Below are 11,961 nucleotides of genomic sequence, written 5' to 3' on the forward strand. Positions count from 1 at the left end.
ATCTACCATGACTGCTATCTTATGTTATCTTAATTTGGGAAGATATTGACAACAACTGGACATTTGTACGAAGCACATTTACTTGCAGATACACATATATACAGTACTTGCATTCTCGTGTTTCTTTAACTCACATCGTAGTTCTTGTGTTTTTAATCTATTTTCTATTTCTATATTATCATCATCATAACTGCATTGTTGTCAAAGAGCTCTCAAGGTAAGAATTTCCTTGTACTGTTTTAAACCTGTTGTATCCTGTGCACGTGGCGAATTCACTTTGAAACTTGAGGGGGAAGCGACTATCAGTTCTCATATATAGCCTACCGACATTCTCCATTCATCTCTTCATTGACCTTTCCTTCTTCTATCCATTCATTTGTTCTCTCCTTTATTTTAGGATTGAGTTAGTTACATTGTCCAACTATCTTTTGTCAGTTAAAACCTCAACCTTTTACCGTAACCATTGTCTGTCACCATCTCAAACAGCCACTCAATTCTTTCCAACCAGAATACACAATCCTTATCAAGTCTCACTGAGTCTTTATGAACGCAATCAGATCCACAGACGAGAATATACAATGTGGACTAGGTGGGTCTGTCAATACTAGTCAATGTCAATCGAGACCCATCTATTCAGATGGTATGGAGTGCGCAGAATAAAAGCGGAACACAGAAAACGACTCTTGCGGTTATCAGTCAATCAATCAATCATCACTGTTAACCATCGTCGTCCTCTTCCGAGGAGGAGCGCATCATGCCTCTGCTATCGTCGTGGTAACAGCGGGCCAGGAGGCGGAGTTGCTCCAGGGACTCCTGGAAGTCTGTCAGCTCAGGTCCCTGGGAGAGGAAGCTGGGGGCGATGCGTCGGGGGTCCAGGGCGCTGGCACCGCGCTGCAGCTCTGATAGCCACGGGCCCAGGGCCGGAGACGACTGCAGGGAGGTGAGCACGGGGAGGCAGGAGACCGCACGGGACCGGTCTGTGGAAGAGAGGATAGGAAGCGGGAGTTAAGGTTAGAGTATAGACCTGACAATAATGAGAGAAACTGTTGGATACAAGCATAGTGAGGCATGAAAATAGAATAGACTTATTTAGGGATTGTGAGGCAGAGATCAGGGCAGAGTGAGAGAAATAGAACTGACTGACAGGGCGAGAGTGAGAAAGGGTTGAATATGCATATACCATCACTTTTGTGTAGCCAGAAAATATGGCATTTACTATTATACTTCTATTATTGTTAATACAGCACAATTTAAACACTTGCCCCTCAATCCCCCCTTCCCTGATACATGTGTAAATAATGGACTATAAATCGTGCCACCCTGGATTATACTTATGCAAAAATATATATATATATACACAGTACCAATCAAAAGTTTGGACACACCTACTCATTCAAGGGTTTTTCTTTATTTGTACTATTTTCTACATTGTAGAATAATAGTGAAGACATCATAACGATGAAATAACACATATGGAATCATGTAGTAACCAAAGAAGTGTTAAACAAATCATCTGATGCAGCACTCCATCACTCTCCTTCTTGGTCAAATAATCCTTACACAGCCTGGAGGTGTGTTGGGTCATTGTCCTGTTGAAAAACAAATGATAGTCCCACTAAGCGCAAACCAGATGGGATGGCGTATCGCTGCAGAACGCTGTGGTAACCATGCTGGTTAAATGTGCTTTGAATTCGAAATAAATCACAGACAGTTTCACCAGCAAAGCACCCCCACACCATCACACCTCCTCCATGCTTCACGGTGGGAACCACACATGCAGAGATCATCCGTTCATCTACTCTGCGTCTCAAAGACACGGCGGTTGGAACCAGAAATCTCAGATTTGGACTCATCAGACTAAAGGACAGATTTACACTGGTCTAATGTCCATTGCTCGTGTTTCTTGGCCCAAGCAAGTCTCTTCTTATTATTGGTGTCCTTTACTAGAAGGTTTCTTTGCAGCAATTCGACCATGAAGGCCTGATTCACGCAGTCTCCTCTGAACAGTTGATGTTGAGATGTGTCTGTTACTTGAACCCTATAAAGCATTTATTTGGGCTGCAATCTGAGGTGCAGTTAACTCTAATGAACTTATGCTCTGCATAAAATATATTTTGATTTGTTTAACATAGTTTTGTTGTCTACAATGTAGAAAATAGTACAAATAAAGAAAAACCCTGGAATGCGTATGTGTCCAACCTTTTGACTGGTACTGTATATTCTACTGAGCCATTTACTTTATGTTCGTATTCTTATATTTTATTATTTCTTATTGTTGTTGCATTGTCGAGAAGGAACCTGCAAGTAAGCATTTCATTGGATGGTGTATACCATTAGTATCCTGTACATACGACTAATACAACTTAATAACAGAAACATAGACCGAGTCAGAGAGATACAAACAGACAGAGTGAGAAAGACAAGAGAAAGCACAGTTAGATAAATGGACCAGAAACATCAGAGAAACATCAGGATTAGATTGACTCACTGTTGAGGGGAGGGGCCTGACTCTGCAGAAAGCCCTGTGGACCCAGGGATTGGCTGAATATCTGTGGGAAGGGCGGGGTCAGCTTACTTGGGCTGGATACAAGCTGGACCGAACTGCACAGGGAGAAAGAGGAAATGGTAAATTGTGATATTCATGTTTTAAACAGCAGGATTGGTTTGGTGTGGGTTATAAAACTACTACAGTAGTGTGTGTGTGTGTGCGCGTGTGTTGAATGCGTGCATGTCTCCAAGCCTGCCTATGTGAGTGTGTGACTTTGTCAGTGCATGTGTGTGTGTGTGTGTGTGTGTGATTTAAAACAGGTGCTATTGTGTATGCAAGGATGACACTCACAAAGGTGTAGCAGGGTAGTGGGCATTGATGTAGGAGGCGAGCACGTCTTCCCCACAGTCAAGGCTATGCAGCAGGGTGGGCGGCTGCATCCCTGGTCTCAGCTGGCTGCAGATGGGACCGCAACGTTACAGCAATGCACATTAACATTAGAGCAACGTTTCCACACACCTTCAGAACAATTCAAAACATCTGCAAATTTGTCAACTCAACCTTTGACTGACATGCTGACCAGATGGCACACACGCGTACACATAGACCTACATGTCCCAAAAATACACTTGCAGTTGACAGAGTAACGCAACAGTAACATAACAGCCATGTTTTGTCTCACCTGACCAGACTCTGCCCCTCTAACCCCTTGAGGGTCACTGATTGGCCGAAGCAGTGGCCATCGCCCAGCTCGGGGCAAGACGATAGGGGTTTCCACGGCAACGCATCTGTGCAGTCACCCAGGGCGTCGGGGAGAGAGCTGCCCTGCGCCATAGGAAAGGGGAGGGCTCCGTACGCAGCCACCACCTGAAAAAAAACACACACCTCGGTCATGTTCATTAGGCACCAAATGGAAGAAAACAGACTGAAACCGGGAAGAACTACCTGGACTTGTCCAACAAGAAACGTTTTCAAATGTTTTTTGTTGTGTGCCCTAATCAATAAGACCCTGATGTCACACACACACACTGTACATGTGTTAAATGTATAGTAGGCTATGTGGGGAAGACATATTGATTATCTTGTGCCTTGGACGTTCCCTTCTAAATGTTCTTTGAAGGGGATAACTGAAGCCAACCAGAGCTGCAGTCTAGCTTGAGCTGTTATTTTACTCATACCTGTCTAAACCTTTCAGAGATAAGAATGTCAGGTTTTATTTAACCAGGTTAGTCTCTTTGAGAAAAAACATTTCCTGACATAAGAGATAGCAGCAGGGTTAGCAATGTTACACATAAATAGCTTGATTTTGAACTCAGTGGTAATGGATTCAATGAAAGCACCGAGCTCTCACCTTTCTCCCGGACACTGCCAGTGCGTCTGCAAACTCCCACATGGGGGCGCTGTTGTCCCTCCGCCTGTAGGGGACAGTGAGGGAGTCCATGGCCAGAGCCAGCACAGCACTGGAGTGGTACCACAATGAGGGCTGGAGGAGACAGAGAAGACAGTGTGATGGGAATAGACAGAAAAAGACACACAATTTCTGGGCTTGTAGGACATCTTCTGGGCTTGTAGGACATCTTACTAAAAACTGTAAACATCCTCTCAAGCAACGGTGTGGGAGAGCGATGTCAATCATTTGCACTACAGCTCAATAAAGTCTATATATTTTCAGCGACAGAATGAATACTAAAATAAAGGAATAGACAGATAATAGATTAGAAAAAGTCTGTGACTCACATCGTAATTGAGGTGGGGGAAGGAGGGCGGTTGGGCGGGCCGTCTGCCCAGCCCGCCCTTCAGGGTCAAAGGGCAGAAGAAGGAGCTGTTATTGGCCATGTGGACCATGCCTAAGGAGTAGTTCAACAGGTGGTAGAGCTCCTTCATCGGGGTCTGAGGAAAGCAACACAATGTCATAGGACTACAAGAGCGCCTGGCCAGCTGTACTTATTCACAACACCACACAATAGTTGTGCATAAAACACAATTACTCTATGAGATACAGACAAAACCATATTATAGTCTTTAAATCAGTAGCAAATTGTGAAATAAAAACAAAACCATAGATCTCAGCTGAACTCTGAATTACATTTCTTTCTACAATCTTACAGCGAATAAAACCCATGGCATTACATGGCAAAGAAAAACTGGGTCGTGTTCATTAGGCACCAAACGGAAGAAAACTGACAAACAGGGAGGGACTACTTGGCCAATAAGAAATGTTAATTTTCCGTTGCGTGCCCTAATGAACATGACACTGTTGAAGAAAACGGTGCTTCCTGATGAACTGCCTGAAAACACACTGCCAAAAACCTCACTCTTGTCACTCACTGTGTCTGGGTGACTAACAGGTGCGAGCCCCCAGGTAAGGATGCCCCGTCCCCCATAGGAGTCCTGCAGCATCTCGGTGACCTTTGAACCCAGGCCCGAGAAGCCATCGGCCAGGTCACAGAGCACCTGGAACCCCTGGGAGGGAGGGAGGGGGAAGGTAGAAGGAAGAGCGGGAGATAGAGAAAGGAGAGATGACAAACGGATGAAATCAGCCATTCAAGGAGTGATTGTACCGAATGGGGCCTTTAGAATGAACAAAGTATGTTTGGATGGATATATGGATATTTTTGGTATTCGAGACTTGTAGTTTTCCAGGGCCAGGGTATGTGATAACCCCTATTGGAGAGTCATGGTAGAGGATCACCAGTCAGTTACCTGTAGGTAGTCACACTCCTCTATGAAGAAGTGTAGTCTGTCCTCCAGATCCTCCAGCACTGAGCCATGAAGCAAAGCCTCCCCCTGGCCAAACGCTTCCAGACGGTGGGCCTCCCTGGACACACAATGTCAAAACAAAGTAATTTTCCTGAGAAATCCAAGATAGTTCTGCTGTGGTGTAATTGGAGAAGACCCAGCCACATAATATGACTGGATGTACCCTAAGAAAGGCACTGGGAGTAATGTAGTGTGTGACTTTCTGCATCATTTTTCCGGTTCATATCTTTTCTTCTGCAACTCGTCAACCATTTGGGTGTGCATCTTTGGCACACACACAAACTTTGGAACTGGTAGGGACAGCTCAGTGCTTCATGCCCTCTTTTATCCCACTTCTCAGTTTCCAGTTGAGGTTTGGGCAAGGGACAAGGGTGCATTATAGTTAACCTTTTCTTGTCATCCTCAACTTGACTTTTAGTAAAACAAAATGTATTTGGTTTAAAATATGTAAAGAATAAAAAAGATAGTAAAATAAAGAGGGTGTGGGGTTGGGTATAGGATACGAACCTGGTTTAGGGTAAGGGTTTAGTTTTTTGGGTTGGGAATGGGATACGGAGAACTGCATCTTTGGCTGTTACTATTTGACTGTATGTGCCTATGGTGATGCTCTCACCCGTCGTGGTTGTACTGGTGGATGACAGAGATTGTGCGGGGGTGCAGGTGGATCCTCAAGAAGTCCGACCACACCCTCACACTGCCCTCCAGTCGGTAGCCCTTCTGAGCGCGCTCCAGGCGGCTGTTCACCGTCTCCATGGCAACAGCTCCTACAAAGGAAACATGGATGGATGAAAAGGAAGTGTGTGAGTGACAGAGAGCAGCTCGTTTCTTGGTCTGATCCTCTTTTACCCCATTTCTGGTCATACAGGTTTACACACAATAGTTTGCTAACTTATAAATCATGTTAAATATTGATTAAAATGTAATCTTGGAAAATTTACTTTAAAAGGAAGAGCCCCATCACTGGGTCTTAACGCTTTGTTTTATGGTCCTTACCTGAACAGTGAGGCACTGGAGTTGGGTCAAAATCAACCTCAGCCAATATCTCCCCCTTCTGGACATAAAAAGAACTGTCACAACAAGACACTTGAATGAGAGCCTTTCGAACATGAGTTATGCCTGGTCCAAGAACAACTCTAATTTCCTTACCCTGGGCCCAAACCCTTCGGTGTTTGAAGAAGTGCAAGTATTGGGCAGGTGTAAGTAATATGTTGATGGCTCCACCTAGCCTTCCAACAGGCTTCAGGGAATTTCGGCAATATTGCTTACACCTATCTGGTTCCTTCAGACATGCAATCGGCTAATGCCGGGTGTACACAACTTTCAAAATCCTAACATTGCCGAGCCGCTCACACTAAACTGATGTTTTTTGACTTGCCAACGCAGTGGTGCGCATACTAAATGACTTGGCACAGACGGGGTGTCCCACACTATAAGATTCTTCACTTGGTCGTGAGGATTCTCCATACCACCACTCTGCCTCGCAAAAACAATGATGTGATGAGCTGTGGCTCAAAGCAGCCTCAAACGTTTTCAGTCAGACTTTCACACTTGCCATACAGAGTTGAAATATCTAGCCAACATTTTGAATTGACAAAGGAGATGATTGTGGACTACAGGAAAAGGAGGACCGAGCACGCCCCCATTCTCATCGACAGGGCTGTAGTGGAGCAGGTTGAGAGCTTCAAGTTCCTTGGTGTCCACATCACCAACAAACTATCATGGTCCAAACACACCAAGACAGTCACAAAGAGGGCACGACAAAGCCTATTCCCCCTCAGGAGACTAAAAAGATTTGGCATGGGTCCTCAGATTCTCAAAAAGTTATACAGCTGCACCACCGAGAGCATCCTGACTGGTTGCATCCCTGCCTGGTATGGCAACTGCTCGGCCTCCGACTGCAAGGTACTACAGAAGGTAGTGCGTACGGCCCAGTACATCACTGGGGCCAAGCTTCCTGCCATCCAGGACCTCTATACCAGGCGGTGTCAGAGGAAGGCCCTAAAAATTGTCCGACTCCAGCCACCCTAGTCAGACTGTTCTCTCTGCTACCGCACGGCAAGCGGTATCGGAGCAACATGTCTAGGTCCAAAAGGCTTCTTAACAGCTTCTACCCCCAAGCCATAAGACTCCTGAACAGCTAATCAAATGGCTACCCGGACTATTTGCATTACGCTGCTGCCACTCTCTGTTTATTATTATTTATTATTATTTATGTGCCCCCGCACATTGACTCTGTACCGGTACCCTCTGTACAGTGAGGGGAAAAAGTATTTGATCCCCTGCTGATTTTGTAAGTTTGCCCACTGACAAAGAAATGATCAGTCTATATTTTTAATGGTAGGTTTATTTGAACAGTGAGAGACAGAATAACAAAAAAATCCAGAAAAACGCATGTCAAAAATGTTATAAATTGATTTGCATTTTAATGAGGGAAGTAAGTATTTGACCCCCTCTCAATCAGAAAGATTTCTGGCTCCCAGGTGTCTTTTATACAGGTAACGAGCTGAGATTAGGAGCACACTCTTAAAGGGAGTGCTCCTAATCTCAGCTTGTTACCTGTATAAAAGACACCTGTCCACAGAAGCAATCAATCAGATTCTAAACTCTCCACCATGGCCAAGACCAAAGAGCTCTCCAAGGATGTCAGGGACAAGATTGTAGACCTACACAAGGCTGGAATGGGCTACAAGACCATCGCCAAGCAGCTTGGTGAGAAGGTGACAACAGTTGGTGCGATTATTCGCAAATGGAAGAAACACAAAAGACCTGTCAATCTCCCTCGGCCTGGGGCTCCATGCAAGATCTCACCTTGTGGAGTTGCAATGATCATGAGAACGGTGAGGAATCAGCCCAGAACTACACGGGAGGATCTTGTCAATGATCTCAACGCAGCTGGGACCATAGTCACCAAGAAAACAATTGGTAACACACTACGCCGTGAAGGACTGAAATCCTGCAGCGCCCGCAAGGTCCCCCTGCTCAAGAAAGCACATATACAGGGCCGTCTGAAGTTTGCCAATGAACATCTGAATGATTCAGAGGAGAACTGGGTGAAAGCGTTGTGGTCAGATGAGACCAAAATGGAGCTCTTTGGCATCAACTCAACTCGCCGTGTTTGGAGGAGGAATGCTGCCTATGACCCCAAGAACACCATCCCCACCGTCAAACATGGAGGTGGAAACATTATGCTTTGGGGGTGTTTTTCTGCTAAGGGGACAGGACAACTTCACCGCATCAAAGGGACGATGGACGGGGCCATGTACCGTCAAATCTTGGGTGAGAACCTCCTTCCCTCAGCCAGGGCATTGAAAATGGGTTGTGGATGGGTAATCCAGCATGACAATGACCCAAAACACACAGCCAAGGCAACAAAGGAGTGGCTCAAGAAGAAGCACATTAAGGTCCTGGAGTGGCCTAGCCAGTCTCCAGACCTTAATCCCATATAAAATCTGTGGAGGGAGCTGAAAGTTCGAGTTGCAAAACGTCAGCCTCGAAACCTTAATGACTTGGAGAAGATCTGCAAAGAGGAGTGGGACAAAATCCCTCCTGAGATGTGTGCAAACCTGGTGGCCAACTACAAGAAACATCTGACCTCTGTGATTGCCAACAAGGGTTTTGCCACCAAGTACTAAGTCATGTTTTGCAGAGGGGTCAAATACTTATTTCCCTCATTAAAATGCAAATCAATTGATAACATTTTTTACTTGCGTTTTTCTGGATTTTTTTGTTGTTATTCTGTCTCTCACTGTTCAAATAATCTAGACTGATCATTTCTTTATCAGTGGGCAAACGTACAAAATCAGCAGGGGATCAAATACTTTTTTCCCTCACTGTATATAGCCTCGCTACTGTTACTTTACTGCTGCTCTTTAATTATTTGTTTTTTATTTTTACTAAACACTTATTTTTCTTAAAACTGCATTGTTGGTTAAGGGCTTGTAAGTAAGCATTTCACTGTAAGGTCTACACCTGTTGTATTCGGCGCATGTGACAAATAAAATTTGATTTCATTTGAATAACATTGCTTGTGAACTTCAGAGCTGTAACGATTTGGCACTTTTGCTTTGGTTAAAGCCAAGTACAAAGGCATTCTAGTAGTAGTCATCAATCCTGCTTGAGTCTACACATTCTGGGGGATGCCAAACAACGTCATAATCTCACTGGCGAGCTCTCATTGGCTATTGCTGATCACCGTTCTCAAAACTTGACATTGCACATCTCACATTACAACAGCATTGCAGATTGTGCCGATAAAATCAAACGTGTTTGAAAATATCGGGACATCTGGGACTGCTCACAGACGGGATCGGTAGCCCTCAAGATTGCGTCTTTGACCCGCTCACATTAAACGAGTTTTGGTGACGGCCGTGCACTCCGAATAGGCAACAACATGGGATTTTTTATCCGATCTCAGAAATCGGGGCCAAAATCGATTAGTGTACACCCGGCTTAAAGGTTTAAAGGCTAGCGGTTGTTTTTGGACTATCCTATTTAAAAAGCCTTCTTTCTTTGGGTTTAAAGGGAGGGAAGAGAAGTAGTGTATATGGTGCTTGTGTGTCATACTCACGTCTAGCTTGTCCAAGTCTAGGAGGAAGGGGTTCTTTGTTGGCAGGCTCTCTTTGTGCACCATTACATTGCCCTCCCTGCAAAGATAAGTAATTTACTTCAGACACATAAACAAGGTTTGGGGGAAACACACAGACACAGACACATGCACGCACACACACACACTTACCATGTGAGAGCGGTGGGATCCTTCCCAGTCTCATAGAGGCTCCCCTCCTGTCTCAGTGTCTGAAGGCTACCTATAATGGCAATGGACACAGAGGATGTTTATTCAGTATTTAAATGTAACCAACCTTGTTGTTCAATCTATATCTACCCCTGTAGCCACAGTAGCTATCCTCTTACTCCAATGACATGCATTGTCCATTTGTCACCATCATACCTAAAGATGTACACTGTAATTGTGGCAAACTTTGTAAAACCTTCAACATGACATGTTTACTCACTTTGTGACCTCTAAGTGACAATCAGCAAACCATCGGTGTGAAATTTCAAGGAAGCGGTTAAGTGCTTCAAAACATTTCGGCAACGTGGTGCCCTTATGAATGATGCCCTGCGGGTTACCAAGGGTTGGTTACCTTTGAGGTCCATGGCGATCAGGCGGGGGGTGTAGGTAATTTCACCCCCAAAGGTTTGCCCTTCTCTGAAGAGAACATCATTCTGGAGCTCGCCTGGGGGTGCATCTGGGTCGTAGGTCAGCGAGGCATCCTGATGCAATACAAACAGAAGGAGAGGGAGGGAGAAATTAGAAAATGTATTTTAATGGTGGCATAAGATGCTGTCAAGATTTACATATATAACATATGATTTTCCTTAACATATTTGTTATGTATACTGTGTCAACTCATACAAAGACAAATGGTCATTCAATGTGTCACCTTCCATGCTGCATAGGGAGGTGCACTAAGCACCAATTGTCAATGTTTATGAAGACAGACAATAAACAGACCATACTAAAACATAAAGGTCCTACACCATAAATAAATCATCTCTGCCTACACCCTCACAGCAAAGACAGAGTTAGCGAGCTAGCTATCTCTATCTTTAGAGCATGTCTTTTTTTCTGAGTTTTATGATTGACTCCTGGATTTTTTCCTCCTTGTTGTGTTAGCTAGCTAGCTAGCTACATGGATTATTGTATCTAGTTAGTATTGCTCTAGGGGTATATAACGTTAGCTGGCTGTGTAATTTCTGTCGATGGTTGTTGCAGTAAACTGTGGGCCACACCCTCGCCTCGCTCACTTTTGCTGCACTTCTCATCCTCTGCACCAAAACACCACTCTCCTCCGCATTGTTAGCTTGGCTATTTCAGCTTGAATGTACGATAGCTAGGGTCATGCTAGCTAACTAACTACAGTAACTAGTTATGTCAAAATAGTAGTGGCTAGCTAGCCTGCTAACTTAGGCACGTACTGCACCAGTGGTTAACTCAAATAGTAGCTCTATAGCTAGCTTGCTAAAAAATCTTCAGATTTAAGCATTGCCCACTACAACTTTTAGAACACATGCATATATGCAGAAACCGCTAACTTTAGAGCGTATCAACCTGTAAATTCCACCAATGTGTGCCGACGAAGTTTGAATAGTGCCCGAGTTGAAGAGTGACGACTTCTCTACACAGGCTACCCATCGTGACGTCTACAAGCTAATACAAAAAAATATATCACAAATGCATAAATCTGTTCATTTCAGAAGATTCTTTAGAATAAGGAATATGACAACAGAGTTTTGGATCACTCTAAAAAAATATCTGCATCTTTCAGAAGGAGCCCACCCTTGATGAAGGCCTTAGCGTCTACTATTGGCTAATAAGAAGTACATGAACGAATATGATTGGCTTTTTAAAACGTTTTTCAAAAAGTGGATATAGTTCGGTTTCACTGCGCCGTGGAGGCACACGTGCAGCGCACAGCGCTCTGATAGGAGCGCGGTGAAACAGCAGCCTCCTAATTGGACTGTTGATTGTAGACAAAGACCCTGTACAGTAGACTGTCTAATGTTGGCCTACCTGCGATTTATGAAAATAAAATATTATGGGTAGCCTATATTTACGACGAGAGGATACATCTTCACTGATTAAAATTAATAAAATAATCTCTAAAGATGGGTATAGACAAACGTTTGTATAACTAACCCTCTATATAATT

At 44.2% G+C, this 11,961-nt stretch overlaps 1 protein-coding gene across 1 annotated transcript; it reads right to left on the bottom strand.

Annotated features, from left to right (window-relative positions):
* Window positions 1-62: 62 nt before the first annotated feature.
* On the bottom strand, window positions 63-11,593 carry msto1 (misato mitochondrial distribution and morphology regulator 1). The gene is made up of 14 exons (XM_045221943.1): window positions 11,361-11,593; window positions 10,393-10,522; window positions 9,984-10,053; window positions 9,816-9,891; window positions 6,242-6,299; window positions 5,862-6,012; window positions 5,192-5,306; window positions 4,817-4,951; window positions 4,226-4,378; window positions 3,840-3,971; window positions 3,171-3,355; window positions 2,840-2,944; window positions 2,489-2,601; window positions 63-977 (listed from the first exon to the last, which is right to left on the bottom strand). Exons 1-14 carry the CDS (start codon window positions 11,442-11,444, stop codon window positions 718-720), a joined length of 1,767 nt encoding a protein of 588 aa, XP_045077878.1. The 5' UTR covers window positions 11,445-11,593; the 3' UTR covers window positions 63-717.
* Window positions 11,594-11,961: the final 368 nt, after the last annotated feature.

This window comes from Coregonus clupeaformis, chromosome 8 (genome assembly GCF_020615455.1).
Source record: "Coregonus clupeaformis isolate EN_2021a chromosome 8, ASM2061545v1, whole genome shotgun sequence".
In the NCBI taxonomy this organism is placed as follows: Eukaryota; Metazoa; Chordata; class Actinopteri; order Salmoniformes; family Salmonidae; genus Coregonus; species Coregonus clupeaformis.

Coding starts and splice junctions, on each gene's coding strand:
- msto1 (XM_045221943.1), bottom strand. CDS start 11,444: ATGGGTAGCCTGTGTAGAGAAGTCGTCACTCTTCAACTCGGGCACTAT. Junction 10,054..10,392: donor GATCGCCATGGACCTCAAAG/GTAACCAACCCT, acceptor TTGCCATTATAG/GTAGCCTTCAGACACTGAGA. Junction 9,892..9,983: donor GATCCCACCGCTCTCACATG/GTAAGTGTGTGT, acceptor TTATCTTTGCAG/GGAGGGCAATGTAATGGTGC.